The 12,853-nt window shown below is 46.0% G+C and overlaps 1 protein-coding gene across 5 annotated transcripts in view; it reads left to right on the top strand.

Moving 5' to 3' along the window:
- REL (REL proto-oncogene, NF-kB subunit) overlaps positions 1 to 12,853 on the top strand; it is a 46,367-nt gene that overhangs the window by 10,411 nt on the left and 23,103 nt on the right. For 2 of the 5 annotated variants that reach the window (XR_009727160.1, XM_061364861.1), the window contains exons 1-2: positions 8,343 to 8,713; positions 11,442 to 11,590. Coding sequence is in view for 4 of the 5 variants with exons in the window: in XM_061364861.1 (XP_061220845.1) it covers positions 8,555 to 8,713; positions 11,442 to 11,590 (308 nt within the window). In the remaining variant the exon portion in view is untranslated. Of the gene's footprint in view, positions 1 to 3,271; positions 3,288 to 8,342; positions 8,714 to 11,441; positions 11,591 to 12,853 lie in introns of those variants that run through there. The other 3 variants (XM_061364862.1, XM_061364863.1, XM_061364864.1) reach the window with 3 other exon arrangements.

Raw genomic sequence — 12,853 nt, 5'->3', positions numbered from 1 at the left:
TAATGCCTCCATTTCTAACATGCAGTCTCAAGGATTATCTCTGAGTCGCCTGTTCCTGCAAGCACTGTTAGAGTTCAAAAGAACTGGGGAAAAATAGGGAATGTTTCTTGATGTTTTAGTCATAACATGGTATTTGTATTGCCTGGAATATTGCCCTTGATTTCACATCAGCTTAGACTGTATGCCCTTCAAGAAGAAATGAGTAGATACTGCTGTTTTGAAGCACAGTTTCCCAGGTGCCTTGGTCTGTGTCTCTTTAATAGCGTAATGGGTTCGAGAAGTAGATGGGAAACTGGGGTATAGACTGTATTTAGAGAAGTACCTAAATTGCTATTTCCTGAAATGCCATAGTTTATACCTGAGATCCTGCAAACCAGCCTGAAGATGTGAAAGGAAAAGTGTCTAGTTGCTTCATATGGCTGTACAGAGAACTTGCTTTACATCCGAAACCAAAACTCACATCCACACTCCAGCTCCTGGGTAATAACCTCCCGGGGCTTTTCCAGCTTCAGGTAGCTGAAAGGAATAGCATCCTTTTCCCTTTTAAAATCCTATCCTTCCCTTTTAAGATCCTATCCAGATCACCCACGTGACCTGCAGGGATGCCCTCAAACTGGAAGCATTTCCCAAGCTCTTCCAGCTTGTGAATGAAGGCTGTCCAAAACTGCCTTGAGAAACCTGAAGGAGCTTCTAATACTCTAACATTCATGAGCTTCAATATGTTTTGGATGCAGGCACGATTGTGTGAGGTCTTCTGTCCGTGCCTGCTTTGGGGTTGTGTTTGTGTGCGTGTAGAGAAGTCTAAGTTGGATTTAGAGTATGAGAACCGCTTCCCTGCTTTGTTCTACATCATCAGTCCTAGGGAATGCAAGAAATCCCTGAGGACACACAGATCTAGTCCTAATTTCTCATAGTTTTAGGGCACTGTTGGTTTGTGCCTTTCTCAGGAGTTTCTTTTGTGGGAAAGAAAATGAGAAATCATGTTCTTCTGGCAAGAAACTAACCCACAACCATGGAATTATTTCAGCATAATATCCAAATAGAATAACATCGCTGTTCTTCCCTTTAATCTCCTAGAGCTAGTCACAGACATCCTGATTATCCTGTGTGCCCCCCCGGATCCTTCTATCCTGATTCCAGGTATAAATTTGAGAGGGCCATAACCACCCTAGTGTATGACCAACTGAATCTTAAATAAGGGAAGTTTTGCTTGTGGAATGAAGAAAGAGGATTTCTGTTTATAGGAAATCTGATGGTAGCTGGCCAAAATTAAGCCCTGTTAAGTTGAGATGGAGCATAGAGCTGGAAGGTTAACAAGCATTGGGCAGTATCTTCTGCTTAACTAAGGGGTTATAGAACAGTGTTTTCTGCTGTGGTTTGTTCCTGTACATCCCAATGATCTTTGCTGGATAGTAGGAAAAAGAAAAGTAAAAAAGCCCTTGTCTGTTACGTACCTTGCTGGAGTGCTCTTTGAGGCTTTTATTAATGTTCCTTTTTCAGGGATACCATATTTTCACACAGGACAGTGCACTGCATTCCCAGAGTAAAGATTTAAGGATAAAAATATAATTAGGTCTTATTGCTAACCAAATGCAGTCTTGTAACCACAGCAAGGTGTGGGCTTGCCATTCCTTTGTGTTCCTCTCTTTACAGGCATTTAAATCCCCCTACATCTGCTTGTCACTGACCCCTCCAGCTGATCCCAGTTTGGGGCTGTGGGGTGGATCCCACCATTTTCATCTCCTTCACTTGGTTTTGCTGTGTCAGGTCCAAGCTGTGAGCTGTATTTCGGATTCAGAGTGCTCTCGAGGTTAGGTGGATCTTAAGTTGACTGTTGTGACTTGATCAGCTTGTAGCTGATGAGTGTTTCATTCCCTTCCATATTAGTCTGTCCACAGTACGTATAGTTTTGTTATTGCTGCCTGCGTGTGACCACCAGGCCCTGCACAACTGAGAAGAACAGGGGTAACAGGAGAGCATGGTCTTTAGGGGCTTACGGAGAGGGAAAGAGGGGTGTTACGGGTGATGTAACCCCAGTACCTAAAGGGACTGAGGAAGGTACGTGGAGAGGGTTTTTTTACAAGGGTGTGCAGTGACAGAACAAGGGGGAATGGTTTTAAACTGAAAGAGGGGAGATTTAGATCAGACATTAGGCAGAAGTTCTTCCCTGTGAGGGTGCTGAGGCGCTGGCACAGGGTGCCCAGAGAAGCTGTGGCTGCCCCATCCCTGGCAGTGTTCAAGGCCAGGTTGGACACAGGAGCTTGGAGCAAGCTGCTCCAGTGGAAGGTGTCTCTGCCCGTGGCAGGGGGCTGGCACTGAATGAGCTCTAAGGTCCCTTCCAACCCAAGCCATTTTGTGCAGGGATGCTGCAAAGGTTCCTAGGTGCTGAGAAAGTGTGCTGAGCAGGAGGGTAGGGAATATGAGCTCGTGTAGCTGCTGGGAACAATCATGTTCTCTACAACTACCTGAAAGGAGGTTGTAGTGAGTCAGGGATCGGTCTCCTCTCCCAAGGAACAAGGGATGGGACAAGAGGAACCGGCCTCAAGCTGCACCAGGGCAGGTTTAGATGGAGCTGAGGAACAATTCCTGCCCCAGAGGGTGCTCAGGCATTGGAACAGGCTGCCCAGGGCAGGGCTGCAGTCACTGTCCCTGCAAGTGTTCACACACCGTGTAGACAAGACCCTCAGTGCCATGGGTTAGTGGTGGCCTTGGCAGTGCCAAAGTTGGACTTCATGATCTTAAAGGTCTTTTCCAACCCAGCTGATTGTATGCTCCAGTCAGCTCTGCTGCGCTCTGGGTGTACCGGATGCCCAATGGAATCACAACTTTTCCCCCTGCCCACCTCGGGTCCTGCGGATGAACCGCTCCGCGGCGGGGTGGCGGTGCCCTCCCTCCGCTTCTCCTTCACCTACTCCTCCTCCTCCTCCTCCCGGGAGGGGCGATGGGGCTCGTCCCCCGCCCCGTTCCGCTCCGCTCCGTCCCCAGCGCTGCTGCCGGGCTGGGCGCGGCGGGGGCGGGCGGGGGGCGGTTCATCGCGGCGCACGTCCGTCCGCCCAACGGGAATTTCCCCCTGAAAAGGGCGCAGCCCTCGGAGGGATCGGCTCTGTCTGTGCGCCGGTCCGTCCGACCGACCGACTGACTGACTGACTGACTGACTGACAGACCCACCGACGGGCCGACTGACCGACACACCGACCGACCGACCGACCGTGCGCCCGTCCGTCCGTCCGACACACCGACCGACCGACACACCGAGCCGTGCCGGGCCGGGGCTGTCAGCATGGCGGGTGAGCGGGGCCGTGGTGCTGGGGAGCAGGGGGATATTGGTGTTAATGGGGGTACTGGTGGGAGCGGATCCGTTTCTCCCGGTGCCCCGCACCTCCCGGTGCCCCTGGGGCTGCGCCCATCGCGATGCGGAAAGCCGGGCCCCTCCGCCCTTCCTTTCGTTATTGCGACTGCGTTGGTAAAGAAACGATCGCTTCTCTAGAGGAAAGGCCGAGTGTGGGCTGTTTCTTATTTCTATGCTGTGAGGGCTGGTTGGCTTCTGCTCTTCCACCATTGACTTAAGCCCGAAGGCAGTCAGAGGTGGGTGAGTAACAGTGCGAAAGAGGGTGACAGTGCTCTTACCCATCACCCCAGCATCTGCTTTTGATTTTAAATCCACCTCCGTGGAGCTCGCTAAGTAGGCTGATGGAAAAAGTTAATGAAGAAACATCCCGGGGTTGTTGCGACAAGATCTGACGAGGCTCTTGTGTTTGCGAATGGATCCTTTAAGGCTTAAAAGGGTGCTGTTAAAGTGTTTAGGTGTTAAATACGCACATAGGGCTCGTATCAGGGCTAAGGGACTTAACTCGGCAGGATCCCGTTCACATAGGAACTTGCCTGTGAGATGCAAATGAACCAGAAACGGAGATGACATAAATACAAAGTAACGTAGATAAGGGATCATACACTAATTACAACAAAAAGCACAATTAAGTTTCTTTAGGCTAAATTAAACCGAATTTAGCATCCTTTCAGGTGCCTCTTTAGTATTTTTCTTAGAGTTTAAAAACAGCCCCAAAACTTAAGGCTCGACAGCGTTAATTAGAGTAGTATTTCTAGGGAATGATGCTTTCCAGCCTCGGAACTGAGCGCTGTGTGCTGTTACTGCTTAGCAAAGGATCAACTTTCACCCTGGCTAAATACATAGGTGTGTGAACTGTCAACAGGGCGACACAACGCTGGGGTTCTGTGGAGGCTTGTTTTGAACGTGACGCTGTATTTTATAATGGCAAAACTGAGCGGTCACACTTCTTTTTTCTTCTTCATGGCTTCATGTATTTTCGGTGTAATTAGGAACCAGATAAGGAATTTTTCAGTAGGGGAAGTTCATAACTTCCTGGTACAAGGCAGCTTTTGTAGTTGGCTTTTTTTTTGCCTCTCTTTTGGTTGCTGTTCTGTAATGTTACGCTGGTAAAGAGGAAGTTCAGGAGCAGTTTGTCTCTGTTGGAGCAACAGAAACTGCAGATTCTGGGTAGATCAGGGCTTTCTAAAACAAAGATGTTTACGCTTCCGGTTACTTTAGATGGAGCTGGAATGTGCTGTAACAAATCGTGCCCTATCCTCTCGTTTTAGCCTGGGGTGCTGCAGAAGGTTGTAAGCACGTAGATTGTCTGATCTTGCTGTTCAGACAGGGCTGTTGCTGTGGGGAGGAGGCAGAGTCACCGGTGACCCACACAGCAGCGACAGCAGAGCTGAAGGGCAGTGCTGCTCCCATCTGGGTGTCGGGTTGTGAGGTTTCGGGTTATACTTTCACATCTTCCACAAAGAGCCACAGCTCCGTCGCTTTCACACACACTGATGTCGCTGGAGTCTGCTCACAGGAACTCCTGGATGTGTGAGAGGACTACGTAACCTTATCTAGGTGTTCCTGCTCCGGCAGGGGGATTGGACTAGATGATCTTTTGAGGTCCCTTCCAATCTCTAACATACTGTGATACTGTGATACACACTGTGTAGTTACTCCAGAGCCTGCTTCCTTTGAGCAAAGGAACCAAACGGAGCATCCCAACCCTTGATCCCACTGGTGCTCTGCTTGGCACCTCCTCCCTCGTGCACAGGCGGTGTTAAACATTAACCCAGCCTGGGTTTCTCAGCATGGAGAGGTCTGATGGAGTGTTCTTTGGAGGCTTTGGGATTGTCCTTTTGTTCCTTTTTGTGTTGCTCAAAACAGATAAGAAGAAAACAGCCTTTGGCTCTTCAATGAGCATAAGCCGGTGAACTCTTGGAGCTGTTCCTGCTTTTACTCATCCTCTTTGTGTATCTAATTGCAACAATAGTCTCCTATATGCTCTTAAATTATCTAGTGTAGTTGTATTTTATGCAGTGTAGTGTTTAGCACTCAGGGCACAGAGGGAATAAACAGTTTTATAACAAACAGAACAAGAGGCAGGTTGTAATATGTATAATGTAATATGTATAAACAGTGTGTCTGTTGCTAGCGTGTGTGTAGGCAATTATCATTAATTACGAATGCAAAATGAGCTCTTAAGCACTTAGCTGAAGGATTAGCTGGGTTTCTGCTTTTCTTCATTTCGGATGCATCTTTGAGTAGTTGTGGGCAGGGGGGTGCTATGTGTGGCTGCGCAGTTCTCTCCTAGAGATAGCAGAAGAGAGTTTGTTCTTTGCCATCGCTCATCTTTGACAGGCACAGCACGACCTGAAGAGGACAGGTCTTTAGCAACCGTGTGGGAACTGAGAGCTGTGTGTGTGAGGAGAGATTGTGACATAGTTAAGCCATGCCACTTCACAGGCGCACTGCTGGTTTACAGAAATAGGGAACCCTGAGCAACCCTCCGTTTGCTGCAGAGCGCTGATAGTACCTTCGGTTCACACAAACCCTTTTGTGTGTTTCCTCTCCACACAAAACACGATGACACCGATAGTCTCAATAGAGATGATAGCGTGATTCTTAAATAGAGCCAAGGTAACCCCAAGTTTAATGTTTAATCTCTGGAGGCTACCGCGTCACTGAGCTTTACTTTCCCACAAGCACACCTGCAGTTAAGCAGTGGGTTTGCCTTCAATGCCGTTTGTTTCAACCACAGCCCCATAAAGATCACTGAGCCCAGGGTTTTAACTTAATAGGTGAGAGAAAAAAAGCCCTCTATAAGGCATTAGTAGAGCGTGAAGGGAAATTATTGTTTCAAGCAGAGAGAGTTAAAGACTCGAGGTGGTTGCGTTCTGTAGTAGTTTCGAACGGCGAGGCTGGTTTTGACAGAGAGGTGATGTACGTGGGTGTCCTGTGCGTCTGGTTAGCAGCTATGTGAGCGTGAGCATCTCCCGAGCAGGATGATTAGTAGGCACTTTGCTGCAATTTTGTCATTATGCCTTCCAAAGTAGATTTTTAATTTAGTGTATGGGTTTGTGCCTGTGTTTGTGACGTACGGCGTTAGGTAGGAATGGGAAGGAGGGATTCTTCTCTCTCCTCGGCTGCCTGCTGGCAATGGGAAGTTGATGCACAACAGTCACCCCTCACTGCTGGCAGAGCTCCTCTGTTTGGGCCACTGGGCTGTGCTGATAAATACAATAGTAGACGTAAATCTAAGTGTTAAATAGCCATACACTGGTGGATGGGCTTGGTTTCATGAGAAGCTCTGGTTTCTACTCTCTTGTTGAAACCAGCTTTATGTCATTTCTAGGCTTAGTTTTTGTTACCAGTGCCTGTTCCCCTTTCCCCTTTTGTTGGACTTGCTTATTTTCCAGGAAGAGGAAATATGCAAAGCTTATCTGAAGGAGGGTTAGGTAATGTCTGGGAAATGTCTAGGAAAGGGACCATCCTTGTAAGTAAACCTAGAGCAATGGCTAAGGTGTATTTAAGGTGATGGGAGGTGATCGGTTTAGATACTACAATTTGACAAATTGCTGGAGAGGGATACAGAGCCCTAAACCATGGTTCTCAAGTGTTTGCCACCAAACACAGCCTGGAGTTGAAGTGCATTGTGCCTTTTTAAAAGGCATTCAGGTTTTGAAAAGGCATGTGGTGTTAAGGCAATTCCAGCATAAGAGCTGCTTTCACATGCTGCCTTCCCACAGCCGTAGGCAGGTATGTTACACTTGAAGCGTGCATTCAAGTTGGACCCAGGTGATGTCCTGGAGATGTAGTTCTTTCCATCCCTTCTCTGCTAATTACTTTATCTTTTAGGGGGTAGTGCTTCCCTACTTTGAGTATGAACTGCTGCAGCACTGGAAATGTTTTGCAATCAACAAATCCCAGGCTTTGTGTTGGCACGTATACCTAAACCATTGGAGGTGCAACAGAAGAGAAGCTTAACTCCATAAACCTCCATAATAAGTGGAGTTAAGATTGGATTCCATCTCTTTGCCAAAGCTCATATGCTGTGGACTCATAGCCCATACAGACCTTGGGCAAAAGGAAGTAGGGGATCTTTCACCCTTTTAGCACTTCCAATATATTTAATAACTATTTTGCTTATTATGTTGAAGTCCAAGCACTTTTTCTCAGTGCTTTCCCACAGCATGTTGCCTGTCATGTTTGTTTGTGATGCTCAACCTGGCTTGAGTAGGATGCTATTATATGAAGATGACAGAGAACTCAGTAGATATTTCCATAAGCTACGTTCTTCTGATCGTGCAGCACCACGATGATTCAACATCTACAATATTTACTTACCCTCTGTTGTTTGTTTTTCACATGCCATCCCACTGTTGTCACTGTTTGATTGACTATCCTGTTTGATGTTCTCAGCGAGATATATTTAATAGCTTGTTACTGTCTGGCAATAAAACATCATCTGGCCAAGTTAATGTCTTTCTAGCCCCTCCTTGTTTAAGAGGTCAGTTGTTTCTTATTCTTGGTTATCACTTGTGTTTCCTGAAAACCTCTCTTTGACAACTGCCCAATAGCTTTTACTGAGGTTTTGCTGTCTAGGGAGGTAACTGGAACTAGAAGTTAGCCCTGTGGGAGGCGACCAGCTCAGGATGCAGAGTTCAGTATCAGCAATGAGGTATTTCCTGAGCTCACAGTGATGGTTTTCAACCCACAGGTTTGGGTTGTTTTGGTTTGTTTTGCATAATTTGCACAGTTTCTGCTTCACTATAATAGGAACTAAATCAATGAATTCAACATCTTCACTTGCAGAGCAGATTTAAGAGAACATAGTTCTTTTCTTTGAGACTACCTGTGCTTTGAGAGGACAGCCAGTCCTAAAAGTGTATTATAATTAAAAATACCAACTATTCCCTCAAACTACAGATTGCTTTTCTGTTGTAGACAATCTTCTTTCATCACACATATTCTCTAATAGCTAAAAGAAGCTAAGTTCTAGGCGAGATGGGAGAGTGGCAGTTTGCTAATTACTTACAAGGCAGGGATACCTGGAGGCTTCATTTAAATCTGTTCTCTCCCTTTGCTCCCCACCTTCAGTGTGTGCATGTACCTGAATAGAAGAGCAGATTGTCTGAGAGCATAGACCCAGGGGAAAGATGGTAATGTCAGTAATTCCTCTCTCTTCTGCTGCCTTTTAAGCTCTAGTGTATACTAACATTGAAAATGTTTTGGTTTTCAGGTGGCCCTGAGCCCTACATTGAAATTTTCGAGCAACCCAGGCAAAGGGGCATGCGTTTCAGATACAAATGTGAGGGGAGATCAGCAGGCAGCATTCCAGGAGAGCACAGTACTGATAACAACAAGACCTTCCCTTCCATACAGGTAAATACCGCTTTTATCTATGAGCTACGCGACCCTGGTGCTGTGGCTGTGTGTTGGTCTCGGTGCAGTCAATAGTTCTAATTTCATGGGCTGTCCCTATTTCCTTGGCATGCAGATGTAGTTGCAACAGGGTGGAAAAAGAGTCATTAAAAGCTTTTGTTTCAGATTTACACAGAGAGGAGAATGTGTAGAGGTAGCTTACAAAGTGCTGGTAGAGAGGGAACACTTGGTGAAGTGACTTGGTGAAGTTACTCACTGTCTGGGAACCCTTCATTATTAGCGTTTGCTGTCTGTGCGCTTGGGTTTCTTAGTTATGTGACTTGGGTATGAATTTTGGGAGAGCTTTGAAGGAGTTTGCGTTCCAAGTTTAAGAAGGCTTTGAAAAGCTGCTGGGCAGAACATGAAAGGAGGCACTTTGTATAGGTTGAGCAAAGAAAGAAGTGACTTGGAGCCAGTGATTCGGTGATCAGGCTCTGCAGAAGAAAGTACCACGAAGGATATGGAGTTAGAAAGAGGATAGAGAGTTTTAAAATGAGCTAAGAAGGAGAATTACGTGGTCAGAGCATCTGCAATGAAGACGAGTAGGGTGATTGCATTATGGAGAGGTTGGGAAATCCAGAATGAAGGGATTCAGAGTAGCCCTAGCAGCTATGATCAAAGCAGAGACCAAGGTACAGGCAGTAAAGGTGGAATAGAAGCAATCTGGCGGTAGCTTTTGTATGTGGGGCAAAGGAATGTGTCAGAGACCCTAGAGAAGTAGGGTAAGGGAGAAGAATTTCTGGTTACCTCTTTGAAGTTTAAGTTGGTGTTTCCTTGATCTCTTTCAGTTTGGAGAAAGTCTGTCAGGGACGAGATTACAAGAGATAGCCCAAATATAAATGGGAAGTGAAGAGAGCTTGCCGTCAGGAAGTATGTGACAGTGCCCAGGAATAGAAGCTGTGTATCTGTTTGCAGTGCCTGCAAGTAGAATAAAAAGTAGAGCCAAAAGATGGAGTCTCTGGAATCACAGCAAAAAAACCCCAGATAGAGAGGATGTGAAATCTGGAAAATAGGAGGTGTTTTAGGCTGAGTCATAGAGGTTATTTAAGAAAAGGGAGAGTTTGGGAAAGATCGTATTGGCAGTTGTGTTGAGCTTCTGCTACATAAAGCAACTATGGACGCTGCTCCAGGCCTGAACCCAGAATTATGAAGGGAAGGAAGCAAACAAGAAGGTCCTCCCCTTGACTACCACAGTGCCAGATTTGCTTATGGAATGCAGGAAATGGAGATCTTGCCAGACTCTTTCTTTTTCAGCACTCTACCACTTGATCTACGCAGTCTGCTGGCAAGAGTAGATGCTTTCAAAGACTCAGCCTAAAGCGTTGTCAGGGCACAAGTTGAATGGGCAAGATAAGTCCTTAATTCCTCTTAGTGTGGACTGGGCTGCACATGAAGGTCAGCCTGATCCCAAAGGGAAGATGGGACAGGGGTAGGTGGCCATGCAGTCCTGGCAGAGGTGACTGTTGATGCCAGAGCTGATTGTTACCAATAGCAGGTGATTTCTAGGTGAATTCCTGCCTCCCTGAAGCCCGTAGGAGGCTTTAGTGCTGATAAGTTGCTAGGGGAGTCCCCTCTAGAGATGGAAACATCAATGAGGATGAGAACAGAGAGGCCAGGAAGAGATTAAATTTCGTGGTGTGGTTATGATGAACATCATCAGGGAGGAACTGGGGAATCAGAAGTGGTCAGATCAGGCTTCAGATTCAAGGGACTGGGTGTGAAATGAGAGAGAAATGATGTAATAGTTGAGGAAGGTGAAGGAGTGATGGAAGTTTGATTTTAAAGATGAAGAGTAATGATGGCTTGTATGAAGGCCAAGAAAGGAGCCACACTGGAGACTGAAGAAGCTAACACAATGGAAGCTAGAAGAGCACAGGTCAAGTGAAAAGTTTGAGATGTTGGCTGGAAAGGATATATGGTGGATCCTTGGAGGAGGAAAGAAAGGGCTCAATGAGGAGAGGAACACTTAGTTACAGGGCAGGGGAAGTGCAGGAGGAGAGCTCACCTCTGCACAAACGTGTGCCTGAGCAAGTCTTGCATGTGTTTTCAATTGTTAAGCTTCAAACAAGTCAGGCCAAACTGTTTTTCTTTTCTTGTTTTTTTTCATTTACCCACACAACCCTTGGTGACTTCACTGGTAGCTGTCAGCGTGAGGAAAGACTTTTATGCACCTGAGAAACATGCATTGAATTAGGTTGATGACTGCTGTGAAGGCTCTAGTAGGAGCTTGAGAATTCAGTGCCCTCCTTCTTGAATAGGGGGTTGAATATCCAACTGAGAACTGATTAAAACCCCAGCCTTCACAGGGGGTTATGTCTGCTATATCTGTTAAGATCCTCTTTCAATCTTTAGTGTTCCATGCACAGGTAATATCCATATCCCTGAGGCTTTAGGAGTGTTTTCATAAGGTCTTTGGAGCTATACCTGCCATGGAATCATAGAACGGTTTGGGTTGGAAGGGCTCTTAAAGCTCATCCAGTTCAACAGCCTGCCACAGGCAGGGACACCTTCCACTAAACCAGGTTGCTTCATGCCTCATCCTTCAGAAAGCATTTGTATGTGGTTGCCTATGTTGAATGTTGTGTCCTTCATTGCAAGGCTAGATATGATAATGAAATATGTCCCTGTATGTGGGGACTTCACTAGTCCTGATGTCTATAATCTAGAAAACATCTCAATTTTCTTGCAGATTCTGAACTACTTTGGAAAAGTCAAAATAAGAACTACGTTGGTAACGAAGAATGAACCCTACAAGCCTCACCCTCATGACCTGGTTGGGAAAGACTGCAGAGATGGCTACTATGAAGCAGAGTTTGGACCAGAGCGGCGAGTCCTGTCGTGAGTAGTGATGTTACTTGGGAGTTCGATTAACTGTGCTAATCTTGCGTTTTAAACCTCTGACCAGTGAGTAAAAGAGCTGTTGGAATGCTGTTTCTGCTGAAGTTTATTAATCCATCTTGGAGAGAGGGCAGCCCCTCTTTGAAGTATTTACTTCCTTTTCAGTTCTTCTCTTTTGTCCTGTTCTTTTCCTCACACCCTTTCCTTTGTCCATTCTCCCAATGCCTGTCTCCTTTCCCTTTCTCCCACTTACTTGCTTTTGTATTCTTCTTCAGTAACACTTATTACTCTTGGGCCTGATTCTTTCCTACGTGTGAAAATGATGAGTAATAGAATAGGTAACAGCAGCATTAGAATTAGTACTTCACGGGGATTAGGGAAGTTCCCATCTTCCCTGGGAATTACACTTGGACTCTGGAAACTGGTGGAGAAAGTTTGTACTGGCTGATTATCATGTCATTTAGAAGATAATGGCTGTGACACATCTAGGAACGTGTTAGTAGCTCTCACTGTTGTTGCTGGTTGGGTTGGGGTTTTCTTGGAGTGAAAGTACAGATTGTGCTCAGGCTGGGCTCTGGAGGGCAAGCAGGGAAGAGAAGGAGGATTCAGGCTGTGTATGAGATGTGCTTCTCAGGGCTATTCAGAGGGGCATTAAGAACACCTAAAATCCAGTTGTATTTGAATGGCGTTTCCCATCAGTATTCCAAGTCTCATGTAATATAGTGAAAGCAGAGGAAACTGCAACAAATACTGAGTGATTTTTGCCTGAGAGGGGAACTGAGACTTGGCAACCTGTTTGTGGTTCCCAGTTTGTGATGCAGTAAACCTGGAAGTAGGCTATTGCTCTGGGGGAAAGGTAACTGAGCTGGAAAGAAAACGAGGTAAATGTTTCAGTGTGTAAGTAGCTCTTACGCCCTGCTCTCAGGCTGATGTGATTCTGTTGATGTTAGTGAAATTACTCTGCATTTATGTGGGTTTAGTCAGTGGAACACTTATTAAAGGACTGAAGGCACACTCTGTTTGAAGATGATGATTGCCTGATGGTGAAATAAATAGTTGTAGTAGTGGAGATGCTTCTTCAACGTACAGCCCAGGCTCAAGTGATCATGGATGTGCTGTCATGTATTCAGGTGACATGTAGCACGTTGACTGTACTATCTCTTGCTGTTACAGATGCTAACAGTTTTATTACTTTACTGTTTTTAGCTCAGTTCACAGTGTTATCCTGCTTGGCAAACGGTAGGAAAGGATTAGTAAATGTAA

Source organism: Neopsephotus bourkii, unplaced genomic scaffold (genome assembly GCF_033783945.1).
Source record: "Neopsephotus bourkii isolate Nb327-2 ecotype Australia unplaced genomic scaffold, CSIRO-AGI_Nbou_v1 NB_1250, whole genome shotgun sequence".
Classification (NCBI taxonomy): domain Eukaryota; kingdom Metazoa; phylum Chordata; class Aves; order Psittaciformes; family Psittacidae; genus Neopsephotus; species Neopsephotus bourkii.
This window is presented reverse-complemented; position numbering and strand designations above follow the sequence as displayed.